The sequence below is a fragment of the Onychostoma macrolepis genome, chromosome 21 (genome assembly GCF_012432095.1).
Source record: "Onychostoma macrolepis isolate SWU-2019 chromosome 21, ASM1243209v1, whole genome shotgun sequence".
Classification (NCBI taxonomy): Eukaryota; Metazoa; Chordata; class Actinopteri; order Cypriniformes; family Cyprinidae; genus Onychostoma; species Onychostoma macrolepis.
The window spans coordinates 18,335,584-18,353,764 of NC_081175.1; the positions used below are offsets into that span (position 1 = coordinate 18,335,584).

At 37.6% G+C, this 18,181-nt stretch overlaps 2 protein-coding genes across 7 annotated transcripts; one reads left to right on the plus strand and one right to left on the minus strand.

Moving 5' to 3' along the window:
• Nucleotides 1-1,059: 1,059 nt before the first annotated feature.
• On the minus strand, nucleotides 1,060-10,292 carry brd3a (bromodomain containing 3a). Of its 5 annotated transcripts, none has more exons than XM_058757395.1 (12): nucleotides 10,138-10,292; nucleotides 7,771-8,142; nucleotides 7,433-7,570; nucleotides 7,184-7,319; nucleotides 6,901-7,091; nucleotides 6,425-6,793; nucleotides 6,186-6,314; nucleotides 5,870-6,076; nucleotides 5,416-5,484; nucleotides 4,164-4,381; nucleotides 3,775-4,058; nucleotides 1,060-3,222 (listed from the first exon to the last, which is right to left on the minus strand). In XM_058757395.1, exons 2-12 carry the CDS (start codon nucleotides 7,969-7,971, stop codon nucleotides 3,116-3,118), a joined length of 2,049 nt encoding a protein of 682 aa, XP_058613378.1. In that variant the 5' UTR covers nucleotides 7,972-8,142; nucleotides 10,138-10,292; the 3' UTR covers nucleotides 1,060-3,115. The 5 variants fall into 5 exon arrangements, with proteins under 5 accessions (XP_058613378.1, XP_058613379.1, XP_058613377.1 ...); XM_058757396.1 differs by having other exon boundaries at nucleotides 5,885-6,076; nucleotides 6,425-6,796; XM_058757394.1 differs by having other exon boundaries at nucleotides 6,425-6,796.
• A 509-nt stretch (nucleotides 10,293-10,801) lies between these two features.
• Nucleotides 10,802-18,006, plus strand: wdr5 (WD repeat domain 5). Of its 2 annotated transcripts, none has more exons than XM_058757403.1 (14): nucleotides 10,802-11,077; nucleotides 12,390-12,524; nucleotides 12,735-12,843; nucleotides 14,153-14,226; nucleotides 14,317-14,406; nucleotides 14,523-14,612; nucleotides 14,696-14,779; nucleotides 14,905-14,960; nucleotides 15,078-15,124; nucleotides 15,331-15,406; nucleotides 15,508-15,568; nucleotides 15,662-15,736; nucleotides 15,892-15,979; nucleotides 16,341-18,006. In XM_058757403.1, the coding sequence occupies exons 2-14, from the start codon at nucleotides 12,444-12,446 to the stop codon at nucleotides 16,439-16,441; spliced, it is 1,032 nt and encodes a 343-aa protein (XP_058613386.1). In that variant the 5' UTR covers nucleotides 10,802-11,077; nucleotides 12,390-12,443; the 3' UTR covers nucleotides 16,442-18,006. The 2 variants fall into 2 exon arrangements, with proteins under 2 accessions (XP_058613386.1, XP_058613387.1); XM_058757404.1 differs by having other exon boundaries at nucleotides 10,806-11,077; nucleotides 15,535-15,568.
• Nucleotides 18,007-18,181: the final 175 nt, after the last annotated feature.

Consider the following 18,181-nt stretch of genomic DNA (forward strand, 5'->3'; position numbering starts at 1 on the left):
CAATTAAATGATCTTAATAACTGTAATGATTTACATATTATTTTGTTATTGCAATTTAATCCAGGCTGCTTTTTATATGGATAAGTTTGATAAGATTTTCTGGGAGCCTTCAATCATGTAATGTAGCTTAATATGTGTGCCATTTAATTTATATAGCACATGTGCAATCCAAATACACTTCCACTGTTTATTCTTAAGACATAGTAACATAGTAAAAATCTCACTCCATTTTTGTGGAGACCCTCAATTCACCTCGGTAAAAGAATTTGCATAGATGAGACATGTATGTTCTGCTTGTCTGGATGGAAAATATGCTGTAGTGTGACTATTTTGCCCAGGGACAAATATGAAAACTGGTTAAAGCACATTCAAGATGAAAGATGGCTTTTGGAGACAGATGTGAGTAGCTGTCACAAGACTCAAAGCATTGATCCATCTTGGTCTCTGCAGTATTGTGTTAGTGGGGACCATGTTCTAAACACTGCAGCAACAAGGTGACATGTTCCTCCCCTCAGAAGGGGGGTTATAAACCCTAAGGATGTACAGTTACATGTGTAACTGAATAAATGATTGGGCCAGTATCATGTCTCTTATACCCTATCAACCAGTATCAGCATTTATTAAGAGTTGGTGAAATCTCCTTACAGGAACTGAAATGTATGTGACATCAATCTGGGGTTATATAACACCCAAGGACAGAAGACACTAACACTGTAGTAATTGTTTTGAGGATTATTATAATAATTTGTAACATTAAAACTAGCAATCATATCAGACATAATAAACTCGATCAGAAATGGGACACTGTTACCATCTAGTGGCCAGTGGTGGTTTTTCGGTGGTCATGTTGACTCACATGATGACACTTCTGTCATAGAAAGATTTGACTAGTTTTACCAAATATCAGAATATCCATGTAGAGCATTACCATTATTATGTTACCATTATTATGTTCTGTTCTATATTAGAACTAATCAAATGATGAGCTATGGATAATTAAGTTTTTATGGTAAACTGCAGAAGGCGACAAATGAGCAAAAATTGAAAGTAAACACAAAGTAAAAGGCAATTTGTAATTTATTTTATGAAAAAAATGTACCCGGTATACAAGACATTCCAGGTAGGCAATTACATCAAATGTTAGCCTCTACCACTGCCTCTGACCCAATGCCCCAACCCTCTCTGGCCCGTATCGCAATAAACAAGCCTAAATCTACTCACACTGTATTTTTGATTTTGTTGTTTCCATGACTGACATGTACAGTATAACTATAAACAGCTCAAAATGTTTTTTTTTTTTTTTTTTTAAGAAAAATACAATAAATCAGCATGCATGTCAAAATAAAAAGTAAACTTTTTGTTTTAAATATAAAAGGAACTTTCTTTTCAAATCAGGGCCTAAAATGAAATTAAGTTGTATATTTATATATATATACTTTATCTATATAGTCATACACTTTTTCTTCTTTTCAGTCCGTCTCTAAAAAAAATCATTCTTAGAAAACAGATAGGACTTGACCAATATTTGTATCAGACACTCAGAAATGACTTAGGGAAGCTTTGTAGTTATGTGCACCCACAGACAGACAACAAAATCATTAATAACATGATTAACCTTAAAATAATTATGTTTTGACTATGTCTATTAGTGTTTTAATTAGTCTGAAAGATACATGTCCCTCATGAATTTTAGCTTTGTCAGAATTATTACAAAATTAAGTGTTTCTTCAATTATGTCCCAAAAGTCTTCAAAACACCTGTCCATAAACCATATGCATCAGAAAACGAAACAAATATCAGTTCCATTTACAATACTTACAATTTTTTTTTTCTTTAAATAAAGTAATTAGAGAGGACATTACAATATCTTACAAACACTTAAGAAAATAATCAAACGCATAGTTATTCTAAGAGATATTGGATAGTAAAGCAATCCACAGAAGGAATGGCTGGGAAACTTTAAGGGAACACAACTTGTTTGAAACCCAACTGATTGGAACTGCGTACTATTCATAAGATCTATTGTAGACTTACATTCATGAATCAATTTTGCAAGAGAGTGAAAAGAGGAAGACTCTGCGATTTAACTACCATTGTCAAAACATTTGAAATAAACATTAAGAAATGCATCATAATTATCATTATTATAACATGGCAGTATAGATCAAGATACAAACGACATTTACTGCTTCCAGGTATCAGTATCCCCATCACCAACACTTCTAACCTTATCTAAAGTTATCTGATGTACAAATGTCAGTCATTGTTGTGACTATTTGGAAATCTGTATATTTTATTGCTGACCAAGGCGTTTAATAAGACAGGAAGTCCGCATGTGATCCAGCTTACTGATTTACATGTTCACGTCATTGTAAAGCATCTGTACAAAACCACCAAATCTACTTGATTCCCATCAAAATATTTTCCTAAACCATACATTTATTAGCTGAAGAGTATATGATTCTGTTTTAATATTGTTCTACAGCTATAATAATGGCCAAATTAAATTTAGAGAGCTTGTTACGCCTAATTAAAGCCATTTGTTCCCCAGACTACCTAAGTGTTGTGACATTGGGAAAGGCATGATTTTCATAGACACACTTCTCAGTTTATGAGAGAACAATAATACAAAGAAATAAATCAATAATGGCACAGTGCCCAATGGGGAAAATATGAGGCCACAGCAAAAAAAAAAAAAAAAAAACAATAAATACAACAGACTGGTACAGAAGTCAAATCTGGAGAGAAGAGTGTGAGCTTTCAGTTTTCTGCTCTCTCTGTTGAGATGGGATGGCTTATGTTTGCATTGGTAACGTACAACATTACCAGGACGCCGTGGAAGAGAATTTGAACCGTAAAGTATGCTTCAAGTCTTCCTCTCCTTGCAGTTAAGTTTGGACATCCCTTTCAGAGTCAGTGGAAATAAAAAGCAATTTATTAGTTTGCTTTTTAGTTGTAATTTTCTTCATGACATTTCCAAAAGAAAAAAAAAAAGTTCTGACATGATGCATTTTTATTGTCTCTTTTCTTTCTCTTTCTTATAAAAAGTCTCAGGGGAAACAACCTTGACTGCATACAATGTTTTTAAAAAAATAAAAAAGTAAATAAAAAGTGTTCAGTCGGAGTCACTGCTATCTGAAGTTGAACCACTGGAGCTGCTGCTGCCCGAGTCTGAGGAACTGCTGCTGCCACTGAGCCGAGAGGGGCCTGAGCCTCCTTTCTCTGAGACCAAAGAGAGAAACACAGTGGTTACAGAATTGTCTGCATTTACATACCAAACCAAAACAGGAAACATTTGTGAAATGAACAAAATTGAATGATGCTAATAAACTCCAGCTTTAAATAGAAGAAAACAAATCCAAAACATTAAATCAGAAAGCTAACATATTTTGGTAATTACTTAAAGCTGCAGTCCATAACTTTTTCTGATTTCAAAATTTATATAATAAGCGAGTACACCATGAATCCATTTTTCAAACAGTGTTTTTAGCTTGTCCTGAATCACTACAGTACACCTATAATAAATGTTTATTTTCAGACTATTTTAGACTGGTTCGGGTAGGTACTGCTGCGGAGTAGCCCAGTACCTGCGTGATTCGTCATAGACATAAACAGAGAGAAGTAGCTCTGGCTACAGTATTCTTTCACAAGATGCATGCAGTTCTGTTTATTAACCGCTAGAATGCCAAACGTTACAAACTGCAGCTTTAAATATAGTGACAGCAGTGCAGTCTGGCATCTAGCTGTGTGTGTAAGCCAAGAGAGTGCACTTACGTGGAGGTTTCCTCTGTTTCTTCTGTAAACAGGACTTGACATATCGCTCCAGCTCACGCAAAGTGGAAGGTTTGAGCGTCTCAAAATCTATTTCGATTTCGTCAGGGTTGGAATCCCGCAGCGAAGGCTCTCTGGACTGAATGATGTGGACCACCCTGCCCAACTTCTCTCCAGGCAGCCGGTTGATGTCGAGGCTCAGTTGCCGTTTTTCATCGTATGTCATGGGGAGCGACATCTCCTCGTCAGACTCGTAGCCTGGCCCTCGGCCACCCTTCTTTGGTTGCCTATGAAGGTGCCATCCATACAGCAGAAAATCTTTAGACCTTAATTGTTTTAGATTGAATCCATAAAACAAATCCAGAACATCTTTAAAAAAAACAAAACCAAACCTGTTGCCTGGAACAGTGCTGTTAGCCTTTCTGGCAGGACCCTTTTTCTGCTGGGCTGGTTTCGGTGGCTGTCCTGGCTTGCCTTTCTCCTCTGGCTTGGATTTGTTGTGCTTGTTCTCTTTCTTTTTCTTGTCTTTTTCTTTCTTCTCTTTCTTTTTCTTTGGTTTACTTACGGGGGCCTGAGAAAGAGCGGCTAACTGTTCGTGGACGGCTTTCAGCTGGGGAGAGCCAAGAAGGGGGTGTTAGTGATCTACTCCAAGTCATTGCTAATTGTACATGACATTTACATTTGATTATCAAAGAGAACTAAAGACTTCATTCATTTTGGTTTTCCAGTGCCAAAGAAACAAATGTATTCAATTAAAGAACAAAACACACAAAACAGCTGCCATTACTAAAATAAAGTAATATTAATAATAATAATAATAAATGATTATTGTACTTATTATTATTATTAAGATAATACAATAGTATTATTATTACTACTACTACTATTGTTAAATACAGTATCTTCCAAAATTCTTAACACTGGACAAGCAAAAATAATTCATGCCTGTTATTATCTGTGATTCCAAGAATAAGAGTGCATGTCAGAATGAAAAGAATATCAAGAATAGGACATAAGGTTTTAGAAGCAATTCTGCCCTTTACAACTTGAAGTAAAAGAGTTACATTTAAAAAAAAAAAAAAAAACCCACACAAACTATGTGTCTAGCAATGCCTCTGCAGTTTACTAAATATCAGTATCTCTGATCTAATGCAGTGTTCTGATATTTACAGAACAAACCAAAACAGTGACAATACCAGACCGTTACACCCCTATTAACCACATAGCCATGGTAAGCATTGAATACCACAAGACTAGGGTCTCATGCTATGAAAACAGTCCTTATAAATATATAAATGTAGATAAAGGGCAGTTAGAGCTTCGCACTATTTTCTGGAACTAGCAAGAGTTTGTCTAAATGCAAAGCAAGCCAACATGAACAAAGGAAGTTCACATACACGCTCCACAAACACACACACAATCTATTCATTCCCAAAACTTTCAGCACTTCCATCCTAAACATACACGGCTGGATTCCCAACACCACCCAACAAAGTCAATATTTTTCTGCTGCTTTTAACCCTCTACCGCTGATCTCACCATCCATATCATACATTTGATCATCTAATACAAATAATGAAAGCAACTGTACAGCTATTACACAATGTTCATAGGCAGGGACAGGGAAATGAAAAGTAAAATCACCTGATTATTCTTGGTGCACCCGTTTTTTATCCCCTGTCTGCTACCAATGGGGTGCTCCAAAGAGATACACTGGTAAAGAAAATGGCAAGGGAAGAAAGTATGATATAGAGCTCCAATAAGACATAAACAAAGCCACAAAAAATGCTACTAGATCTACGTTTAGGCATTCTGGGATTTAATGCAAAGCAGTATATGCAGCTGGTTGCGGTAGAGGGCTAAAATGCAGCTCTACGTACAAGTACACAGAAAGGTGCTTGCTGTGAAAGAAGAGGAGGGGTTATTTTAAGTGGAAGCCCCTCCAGGTCCTTCAGAGAATGAACATTGATTGAAGCAGTCATATGTGGGTATGGTGCGAAAAGGATAATCAGAAGGGCTGACACATATTGGGAGGCCTGAGAGAACATCTCTGAGCCTGGAGAGGTTAAGGGTACTTGGTCCTTGTTTTGAAACCCACCTGTTCCGCACCCACCTGTTCCTGCAGCTCGGCGAGCCGGGTGGCCCTCTCCTCCTCGGAGTCGGAGCTGTCAGAGGTGGAGGAGTCGCCACTGCTCTCACTGCTGACAGTACTCTTACTGACCACACCGGCCCCGCCTACACCGCCTGCCCCGGCCACCTCCACTGGCTCATCGGGCATTTTTGCAAAACGCATTTCAAACACATCCTGAGAGACACACAAAAAAAAAAAAACACAATATCATTAAACAATTCAATCTTTTAAATAAAGAAATTAAAAGATATTTCCAAATGAGATGGGGGGGGTGGGAACACACCTGCAGCTTTCTGGCCATAGCAACCACCTCATGATCAGGTGGGTTGTACTTGTAACAATTTGAGAACATTAATCTGACATCTGTAGCAAAACTCTGTGCATCTTGGTACTCTCGACTGTCCATTTTTTTCTGCAAACAAATAAAAAAAAAAAAAAATTTATTCAATAAGCTGAACCACAATTCCTTGTAACAAAAGTACAAATCAGGGCATTACAACTTTGTATGCAAACTCAATATACCTTCACTGTACTCAAATCCATGGGGTGTTTGATTATGTCATGGTAGTCATGTAGCTCGAGAGCCTCTGCGTCAACAGGCTTGTAAAAAGGCCAGGCGTATGCAGCATGCTTTTTTGAAAGCATTTCTTTAAGGATAACCTCGCAGTACTTGAGCTGCTCTGAAAGCCTGCCCTTTTTGCTTCCGTGTACGCCTAGCTCTCCATCCTCAAAATCCTTTTTAGGGGGTTTGATGGGGCGACCAGTGCTCTCTCGCCTGGATGCCACCTTGGCCTGTTTGCCTTCTGAAAGAGGGGTGGGTGACTGGCTCCTGCTGGCGGTGATGGCAGAGGTAGTAGGGGTGGTTGTGTCTGCTTTCCTCTTTACCCCCTTCTTCTAGGAAACAAACAAAAAAAAAACACAAGGGGAGACAAAGCCGATTGTGAGGCAATGTCAGTGTATTTATATTAAGTAATATTCTGAGAGGTCCTATGACTTACTTTGATCGTGGGTTGCGACGGAGGCATGCCGGGTATAACGGCGGCAGTGGTTGTGTTCTGTACAGCTGGTACACTAGGAGTGATGGTGGGCACTGGAGCTGGAGATACAACTGCTGTCTCTGAACTCGGTGAGGCGGCACCAGGGAAAACAGAAGTGGGCGAGCCAGAAGAGACTGACCCATCCTGCTGACCTGCATTCATATTATTGGAAAAATAATGATTTGATTTTTGCTAATGCATGAATGTTATGATCAATTCATCATGCAGACTATTTATATTTTACCAGGCCCTGCTGGTTTGCGCCCTTTGCCCTTTGGGGCAGGAGGAAGAAGTTCAACCTCCTCCTGAGGCATCAGGGCCACCTTCTGTAGGAAGATCTTCTCTAACGCTTGTGCCATCAACACAATGTCATCTGTTGGCTGAGAAAACCAACAAGAAATAAACATGGATTGCATTTGCCAAAGCAGCCTCTCCTCCAAACAAGTACAGTGTAATCATGTTGAGTTTTAAACCAGATTGTGCCAAGCCATACCTTGTTGTAAATATAACAGTTTGTGAACATTGTGTTGAAATCCTGCATACACTCGCTTGCACTCCAGTAGTACACATTCTCCAGTCGTTTTTTGATGGTGCCCATGTCCATTGGATTCTTTATGATCGTGTGATAGTCCTGGACACCAAAAAAAAAAAAAGGGCAGAAAGTCTTTAAAACAAACCAAAACTTCAACGTCACATAGTAATATAAAACCAAACAGGATCAACTAAATGACAAGCTCTCATTCTCAAATGAAAACTCAATTAACAGAACCTGGATTTGTAAAATTACAATAGCTATTATTACATTGAAAGTTGTCTTTCACATCCACTCACCGGAAGACCAAGTTTAATGGCATCAACAGGCTGGTAGAAAGGCCATGCAAACTGGTGCCTCCACAGTGTCTTGACAACTACATTTTGCATGTACTGCAGCTGGTTAGTCTTGCGGCCAGGTTTGGTAGGGTTGGTCACCTCAGGGGGAGGAGGGTTGGTGATCGCAGGAGCTTCTGGGGTTGCTGAAGTGACCGTTGACATATTGGCGAAAAGGGGGAAAACAGCTTAATGGGGAAGGGATCTTTATTACTCTGCACAGGCAGACTTATTTTTGATTCTCAATGTGCTTTCTCTTTATGCTTTTCGGATTCTCTCTAAGCTCTTCAGTCATCTGAGAGGGACCACATCCCATTGCAGGGCCCGACCTTTGACCTAAAAACAAGAAACATGACGTAAGTCATAAAAGCATTATGCTGTTCAAACTGAAGACGAACAATACTGCAACTGCATTAAAAATCACTTTAGAAGCCACAATGAAGTGAAAGCAGCGACATCTTTGTGTACCTTATGCATTGAAGTTCATTCAAGTGAAACATATAAGAAAAGGAAAAAAATTCAGGCCTATCCACAGGTTGTTAATTAGATTCAGACAGATCTGAATGAGAGCTTGCAGCGGATAAGAAAGGGATGGGGTTTAAGCGGAATAAATGATTGGAAAAGTCTGGCACATCTCATTTTCAATTTAAATTTTATTACCAGAACTATTTCCAAAAATTGCCTTGCAGCCCGTAATGTACAATGTTATCAATACACATCAAAACACCCGAACAACACAATTACAATCTAATAAACACCAATAATACTAACAACACCACCAACAACAACAACATGTAAATACATAACTGGCTGTAACATCAAAATAAACACTTCCATGTTTCTGGAAACCAATCTTTGAGCAAATACATAGTCTAGCCAGTCAAGTTAAGCTGAACAGAGAGTCAGCTATGCCACGCACAGATTCCATATTTTACAAGACTCTGTATTATAGACTGGAAAAAACAACAGTGACATCACCACAGTGAAGTATATCCTTTCATCTGAAGACCAACTTATGACATTTTGATAAAAAAATACTATACGGGTATAGAGGATATTTTCATATCAGATCACTCTCCCCAAAACAAACAGCTGGGTCTCAGTTTGTAAACAATCCCATATAGGCTGTGTGTAAAAACTGAGCTATTAATATATTAGTTCAAAGGTAATAATAACATGCATTCATTCTGAGCTGGAAACACTACAATGATGGTTTCTGTTGTTGACATGTCAAATAACACATTTTCAAATCATTCCTGAAAGCATTTACTTAAGAAAATTCTGTCGTGATTTAATCTTTTTGTTGCTCCAGGCCTGCAAGACTTACTTTTTATTTGTAGAATGCAAAGGAAGATAGGCAGAATGACAGTCTTAGTCACCATTCACTTATAATACGGAGAAAAACGATTAAATGAAAGTAAATGGTGACTCAGACTTTTTACCGAGGAGAAAAAAGTCATAGGGGTTTAGAACACCTTGGGTATAAATAAGTGATGACAATAGTGTTAACTACATATTTAACCTACACATTTTCATTAGCTAATCTTAATGAGAGCACATGTGTTTAGTTTGAAACCACAGCAGCAGCCGCAGAATTACCGCGTAAACAATCAAGCTGCCTCACCGGAATAGGGCCATTTACTATTTCCAAATAAAATGAGCTATTTTCAAAATAAAAATTAAAAAAAACACAACAGATAAGGTATTAAAACTTAGACGGCTATATCCAACACTAGATTAACTTAATTCTCATCTAACTGCTGCACACATCTGCTACAACTATAAAAGCAATTAATCAAACTGAATTGTTTCCAACACAGCCTTCATATTCCTCCAGCCTCCGACCACAAATATTGCCATTCGATAGCATATTTACGAAATAAATGTCTCCTGTTGTATTTGTGCATGTGGTGGAGGGAAATAGAGCGGGCGCGCTGAACTGAGCAGCTGATTAGCTTTAGCACACAGTCAGTCACTCATAAAGATGGCGCGCAGCTGCAGCTGGCTAACCGAGTTAGCATCCACACTGACCGTCTACACACCTTCCCAAGTCCCTATAATTCACTCACACCCAAACGTAATATACAGAAATAGAGATTACAAATAAATAAAGAGGCATAGAACGGTTTAGCGGGCAAACAAGTGAATTTGGCCATGTTATTTCAGCGAGGCTTTGTTGTACTATCGCTTTGTTGAAAACAACTAGCCTCTCGCTAACGGCTTCGCGTGAGATTCACTAATTGAACGTGAACTCCATTAAAATATTGACATAAAATCCATATTACTATGCTAAAATGCATTGTTTAAATAAAAATGTAGCACATTACTCACTCAGGGGCTTCAGGAAAAGGGCTAGCGTGTGTGTGGTGATCCCAGTGGCTCGTCGCTTGTTTGGAGGCTGGGCAGCAGCACAGAGATGAGGTACACTGAGTGTTGTGCGCATGCGCATTGGCGCGCTATGTCCAACGCCAAACCATCTGCTCTTTAGTACTAGTCCGACCTTTTTTATTATTTTATTATATTTTAATAATCTTATATTTACATGTATTTTATTTTTTCAATTCAATTCAATTCATTTTTTCTTCTTTTCCTAGCCTAGCACCCTCTCGTGGCCCCCTGGGAGTCCTCGACTCCCAGTTGAATGAAATCCATATATCTTAAAAAAATAATGACCAAAAATAATGGTTGTTTATTTGTTCTTATCTTAGATATGGGGAGTCAGACTCAGAGTCAGGCCTGTTGTCAACTTCCTGCTAATAGGAACAAATTATATCAGAATTATTTATTAATTTCTTTATACAAATCTCTGTTTACTATAATGGAAATTTATATATTTTGATGCCTCTTTGTTGTTTATAGTGTGATGATATAGCTATATGTTTAGAATAATAACTACAAGGTCAAAAATGTTTGGTAGATCTGCATAAAAGTAATAAAAAGATTTTAAAAAGCTTCTAAAAGCCTCTAGCTCATAAACTGATACTGCCACATGGTGCGCGGTACAGTCTATCATCTCAGCGTTTGGAAAAACAATGTCCCTTATGTTTCGCCGTTGAGATCTGCGCATGCGCAGTAGTTGTTACTGCCACATTACCGCCTGAGCCTGCGGTAGAGAGGCGCTCATCCACCATCGTATTCAGCACGATCAGTAACTCATTGCATGATCAAAACGGCCTGTCGCGCGATTCATGAACAAATCTTTATCCAAAACGCCAGTAGTGGACTCGTCCCAGAAGCCAACAACAGTTTTTCCCCCCCTCAGCAGCCGCCGGTGAGTGAGTTTACGCGCTGCTTTTGTTGTCTGAATGTATGAGCAGAGAGTGAGAGAGGCATGTGTGCAGAGGAAAGATCCATCAATCTTTACTGTATTTAATGTATTAGGGATGGGACGGATGACTGAAACGATCGCGATAAACCATGACTTTAGACACGAAGATGTGTAAATTCCGTGGATAAATGCGTTGCAGGTGATCTATGGTTTCTCTGAGGCCCTGCGTCTCTCGGATAGCCTAGCTGCTAACAGTAATGGTGTTTTTACATATCTTCCTGACACAGACACGAGCTCTGTAAATGATATCTAGATTTTAGCTTTGGTGTTTATCCAGATGGTTTTAGACTCTAGTTAGTTTCCCATTGCCATTAGTCTTGTCATGAATGTTTTGCAGATGAAACACTGCTTTATCAGACTTTAGGATTATTTTTTTACATAACTGTTTTGTTCTTTTATGTGTATACTGGTATCATATTATATGCTTTAGGTGGCGTATACAAAGTATGTGTGTTCTCATCTACAGGTGTGCGTTTTCAGTTTGCATACCCTATCCAGATTCTGAAAGACTGAAGTTATACAAATTGTTCATTTAATTATTATTATTATTTGTTTTAATAATGTTAATTTACACTTATTTCCTTCTTTATCTCTTTACATACTCTTGGTGCTTTATATTGTGTGTTGCTTCCTCCAGCATTAGTGACTCCTTGAAGTCTTAATGGCCGTCTATGAGTCCTGAGTGGTAAAGCTGGGATATTACCATAATATAGTGAGGAAGAAGTTAAAAGTACTGAGCATGATGGGAAACCAAAATACATAGAGCTCCTGGATGCTTTTTATCAGAGGGCAGACTAACAGCCCTTAACAAACCAGGGACTCATACACACTCACAAAAGGCAACAGAACAGCCAAAAGAGCATAATTTTAAGAATACAAACTTTTGAAAAGGAATATTTCTGTGAACTAAATTCAGTTACTATTTGTTTTGTAACCTTTACATATGTTCCACATTAAATAGTTTCATTGGGACAGTACAAAGTGAACAAAATGCTATAACATTTTTCTATATAATATATATTATTATATAAAAATATTGTGTGTGTGCAAGTGTGAGAGAGAGGAAATTAGTACATTTGAAAATGTAAATTAAAAATATATACTTAGGGCAGAACTCTATTAGCCTGATTTATATTGGAAAGATGTTGAGACAACTAACAAATTGACTGGCATTGTGCTTGGTTATTAGTTTTACATGTAGCCTTTCTATGTCATCTGAAGACTAATATCATACAAATGCTCATCTTTTGGACAGTCGGGTTGACGTTGAACTTGCTTCTGTAAACCCATTCTCTCCAACTTGGTCGCCATGGCAACTGAGGAGAAGAAACCAGACACAGAGGCTACTAAAACACAGCCGGCATCAGCTGCCTCCGCCAGCCAGAGCAAGGTAAAACATCACTGGGAACGCCCGTCTGCGACACAGTTTGGAATTGTTTTTTTGCTTGGTTTTGGATTTTTTTTTTTATTGTGCAACGGATATACTTGTGGTATAAATGGTATAGCAGCCTTACTACAAAAATGTACCTAATATGATCTGTGACAATGTCATTTCTCTCTTCACTGTGTCATTAATGATGTGAGTTCTGCTCTATCTCAGTCAGCACCCGTGAAGCCAAACTATACCTTGAAATTCACATTGGCTGGCCATACAAAAGCAGTCTCTTCTGTCAAGTTCAGTCCGAGTGGGGAGTGGCTCGCGAGCTCATGTAAGTACTTGTACTAGTACAACTCTAATATAAAGTAGTTATGTGTTATAGAACAGGGCTTCCCAATACGTAAAATAGCTCTTGAGATTTTAAAGGGAAAAAATTTTAATTGTAATTTACTCACCCTTATGTTGTTCCAAACCCAACTGACTAATTTGAGGTTTGTATTTACATCTGAAAAATGATCAACACAAATACATAGCGCACATCACATTTGCTCTATGTATGTGTTTTTAGATGTAAATAAAAGCCTAAATTAAATCTGTTCATTGCATAAAGACCTCATAATATCCATTCATAAGATATGGATTAATTACTCAGACTTTCAGTGGAGGGACAGAAATCTCTCGTTTCGTTAAAAATATCTTCATTTGTCATTTGAATATTAACCAAAGTCTTATGGGTTTGGAATGGGTAGATTATGACAAAAATGTCATATTTGTGTGAACTTTAAAGACCATTTAACTTACTCTCATGTTGTTCCAAACCTGACATGATTTGAAAAAATTAATTTTCATCTGTTGAACACAGACGATAATTTGTTGCTGGTAGCCATTGACTTTTTACATATATAGGGCTGCAGAATTTGGTCAAAAAGAACAAGAAACCACACTGATGTGACTGGAAACTGAAACCTATTTCAGTGATAAGAATCATAAAGTTGTTTTTAGATTATTTATATTGTAATAATACAATTGCACTTGAATATAAAGTTATATCTGATAATTATAATAATTTTATTTTACACTAAAAGATACAATACTAATATATCCTAAATTCTTAACTTTCAAACTTTAAACCTCCAAGCTTTTATTTTAGAATATAATTGCATGGACCGTTAAGTCTGTTTAGTTTACAAATCTTATAAAATGCTTAAAACCTATGTCCACAAAAATGTTGAAAATTATGCAAATGTGAAAAAGTTGTCCTGTTGCATGCTGAGTTGCAAAATGAACATTATTCATGTTACCAACATGCAACGACAACGTTTGTATGGAGCAGCATTTACTGCAAACTACCACACCACATTGTAAATGAACACAGTGCTGCACTTAACTCAAACATGCAGCACGTCAGACTAAATCACAGCCTTTTGCAATTTGATAATCACACTTGCCATATGGAAATTTCAGTTTTATTTTGATGGCAGCCCTGTTTATTTTATTTTATTTACATTTTTATGATTCATTATTTTTTAATAAACTCACAAAGCCCCCCTTTGGGAAACTCTGTTATAGATTAAAAGCTGTGCTGTGAAGGAAAAGCTATAAATTTGTATTTTTTTTTTTTTTTTTTCCCTTTCATCCAGCTGCTGATAAGCTGATCAAAATATGGGGTGCATATGATGGCAAGTTTGAAAAGACGATATCTGGACACAAACTGGTGAGTTCCTGAAAAGACCCATCATTTCAGAGTAGCGCTGCATGTACTTTACAAGGTGTCTAATGTGACCTGGTTTTCCCTCACCTGCAGGGCATCTCGGATGTGGCCTGGTCCTCTGACTCCAACCTCCTGGTCTCAGCTTCCGATGACAAGACACTGAAAATTTGGGATGTGAGCTCTGTAAGTCAACAGCACAAGCCAAAGCTTAACTTCTGAATATCAAATTTATATAAAATATTACAGCACAATTTATGATATTCAGGGCTTTTTCTTATTCTGTTTCTTTATATCACCAGGGGAAGTGTTTAAAGACACTGAAGGGTCACAGCAACTATGTATTTTGCTGTAACTTCAACCCCCAGTCCAACCTCATCGTATCTGGATCTGTAAGTCCATTCACAATCATTTGTCACTTCACCATTTTGTTAATTCAGGAAAACAAACATGCTAATTATTATCTCTGTGGCAGTTTGACGAGAGTGTGAGGATTTGGGATGTTAAAACGGGGAAATGTCTCAAGACGCTGCCAGCGCACTCAGACCCTGTCTCTGCAGTGAGTGCTTTTATACTTGACCTATGATCAAATAATCTCATTCACAATTGTGTACAGTGGGTGATGTGTTTTAAATGATCTTTTCCGTTTTGAATTGTAACTGTTTATTTATTGCTTTGTTTTAGGTTCATTTCAACAGAGATGGCTCATTGATTGTTTCCAGCAGTTATGATGGACTTTGGTGAGTGGACTTTGGCTGTGAGAAATTATTATTATTTTTTTTTTTTGGCAGAGTGGAAAAATATGTCAGGGATGTATAACTAACAACCATGCATGCTTATATGTGACTTTTAAACAGCCGTATATGGGACACAGCATCAGGGCAGTGCCTTAAAACACTCATCGGTAAGTTGACCAGTCTTTTACACAAAAGTACATGTTCAGACTAGTTTCAAAAGCAGCAGTTTGTACCTCTAAAGTGTTTATGAAACTTGTTCTTATCAAACATGCATAACATTTATCTAACAAAAAACTAGTAAAACAACAAAACGTATGACATCTTTAATGAGAATAAAGGGATTAAAATGTATATATGTGCAAATTTTTATTAGATGATGACAACCCACCTGTGTCATTTGTGAAGTTCTCCCCCAATGGAAAATACATCCTGGCTGCCACTCTGGATAAGTGAGTCAGAGCCGCCTTATTATTCTAAGCCTTTTATGCTGCTCATTCTTAAAAAAAAGTAGTAATGAATTCATTTCTATTTATCCATGGCCTTTGAAAAGACACTTGCAATTCCCTTTGTGTTTTAGCACTTTGAAGCTTTGGGACTACAGCAAAGGAAAGGTAAGATTTTTTTTCTGTTTAGTTGGTGCATTGTTTTAATTCATAAAAATAATGTTTAACTTGTGTATAACAATATTATTTTTTCTTGTTTAGTGTTTGAAAACATATACCGGTCATAAAAACGAGAAGTACTGCATATTTGCTAATTTCTCTGTCACTGGTGGAAAGGTATGTTGGAACTACACTATACTAATCAGCTGCTAAGCACATCACATTGAGCATACTCATTTACTGATGATGTGGGGGTGGGTTTTCACAAAAGTGTTCACTGAAATTTCCACATTTTGGTGGAAAAGGTTTTAAAGATTTAGCTTTCTCTTTAGTGGATTGTCTCCGGCTCAGAGGACAACATGGTCTATATTTGGAACCTTCAGACCAAGGAGATCGTACAGAAACTACAGGGGCACACAGGTAGGAACAAAAAGTTGGAATTTTAACTCTGGAAGCTTAAAGGGATAGTTCACCCAAAAATGAAAATTCTGTCGTTCCAAACCCGTAAGACCTTCGTTCATCTTCGGAACACAAATTAAGATAATTTTGATGAAATCCAAAAGGTCTCTGACCCTCCATAGACAGCAAGGGTACTACCACGATCAAAGTACTATAAGGACATCGTTAAACTACCTATAGCCTATTTTTATATATTCTATTTTTCTCCATAGTTGATTGTTGCAGTTTAACTTATACACACACTTACGTACGTATATGTGTATGTGTGCACTTGTAATGTTGTGTGAAAAAAATAATTTTGTCCCGTTTTTTTTTGTTGTAGATGTGGTGATCTCAACCGCATGTCACCCCACAGAAAACATCATTGCATCAGCAGCACTAGAAAACGACAAAACCATCAAACTTTGGAAGAGCGACTGCTAAGCCTCAAGCTTATTTTACTTTATTATTTTGTTAATTTTGTACTATTCATTTTGTGTGGGGAAGAGACTTTTTTGCTTTTCATTTGAAAGGTCACGCTAGACCATTCACACTGATATCAAGGCTCAGCAAGAGGACTGGCGAAAGTGCACTAGCCCGACATACAGTGCCCTCTCCCAACACAGCACCCCTCTCCGCTCACGCGAACTAAAGCAGTCACTTTCTCTCTGCCTTGCCGCCAGCTCTCGTTCATCAGTTTAAGCATCCAGCAAAACTTTTAACCAGTCTGTAAATTTAGGCAGCTTTGTTTGAACTCAACAGACCTATTAGGACAAAGAGAGTGTTCCTGTCTTTTTGATTTTGTTTTGTTTTTTCCTGTAAGTTCTGTAGAATGACATCTATCTGTCTGTCAGTGGTTTGCACACTTCCTGATGCCAGCAGAATGCCTTGGGCACATTTTAAGTGGCCATTTTAACAAATGTTTGGAGTATTAAAATTTCTCTGCCTGTATTTGTGGCATTTATATGAGCAGTTTGCAGCTTCACTTCATTATTTGGCCGAAAAGAGGTTTCACAAACTTCTCAGTTGTGAACACCTCAAAGGCTTACCTTGACTTACCAATGTCAAATCAAACCTCCATGTATGAAATGTGTTGTCTGGCAGAAGGGTGTTTTGAACATCCACTATTTCATGTTTATTTCTGTACAGCACAAAAATGCAACTGTTATATCAGCAATTAAAACAATTCATTGTGTTATAGTTGCTAAGCTAGTTGTCAGACATTGTTTATGGTTTTCAGTGGCTTTCAGTGGCTCAATGTCGTCTAGGCAGTGCTAACAATAAAACTTTCTCTTTTGTTATAAAAGCCTATAGTAGTCGCAGACATAATGTATGCCAAAACCTCACTTTATTCCTACCTGTAACACCTTTGTTCAAATTGGTTTTTGGTGCTTATGGAAAATAAAACTGTACAATATATCTGGATGGAACAGCAGCTTGGTCAGAGCTTTCAGAGAAAGTATCACTTAAAAGAAAAGGTTTCTAGTAGACTTCAATTACACAAGCAACAAATGTTCATTCTGAGATACAAAAACAATTCTAACCAGCACAATCTGGTAAAACACATTCAGTTTCTAATTATGATGTGGTTTCAATTACACAACTTATGCAAGGAGGAGTGTTGCTGTGTAGTGAATGCCATAACCTTATATCTCATGACCAAAAGCAGTCTGGATGTATTTAGAGCCTTGAGATGTTTCTGTATCTGACACTTTGTACATACTTGCAGCTTCTCTGTTCTTTGATACGTTTACCTCTGTTCTGTGGTCTTATTAACTGTGTCTCAAGTAGGTGATAGTACTTTAAGAGTGTTTTATTTTTCCTGCTTGATGTGGATGATGGTTTGGCATTAACCCATCCTCTGCCTCTGGACTCTCTGTTCCTTTGTTCTTGACCGGATTTCAAGTGCACTGCAGTGATGGCAAGGGTCGCATGAGGAATTCTATCTGTATTGCATTTAGTCACTTTGGACATGACCTGTGACTCAATAAAGATTTTTTTTACCTGTATCCAGCACAATGTCATCCATGAATTTATAAAACCGATATAGTTAAAAATCTACTGTGCTTAAAGGTGTGAAAAACAACATTGTATCTAGGTTAAAAGAAAGGGTTTATTTTGCGATCAAATGTACATTATTCCACAGGAAATAAGGACCCTGGTGAAATAAGGTGGATCTCATTC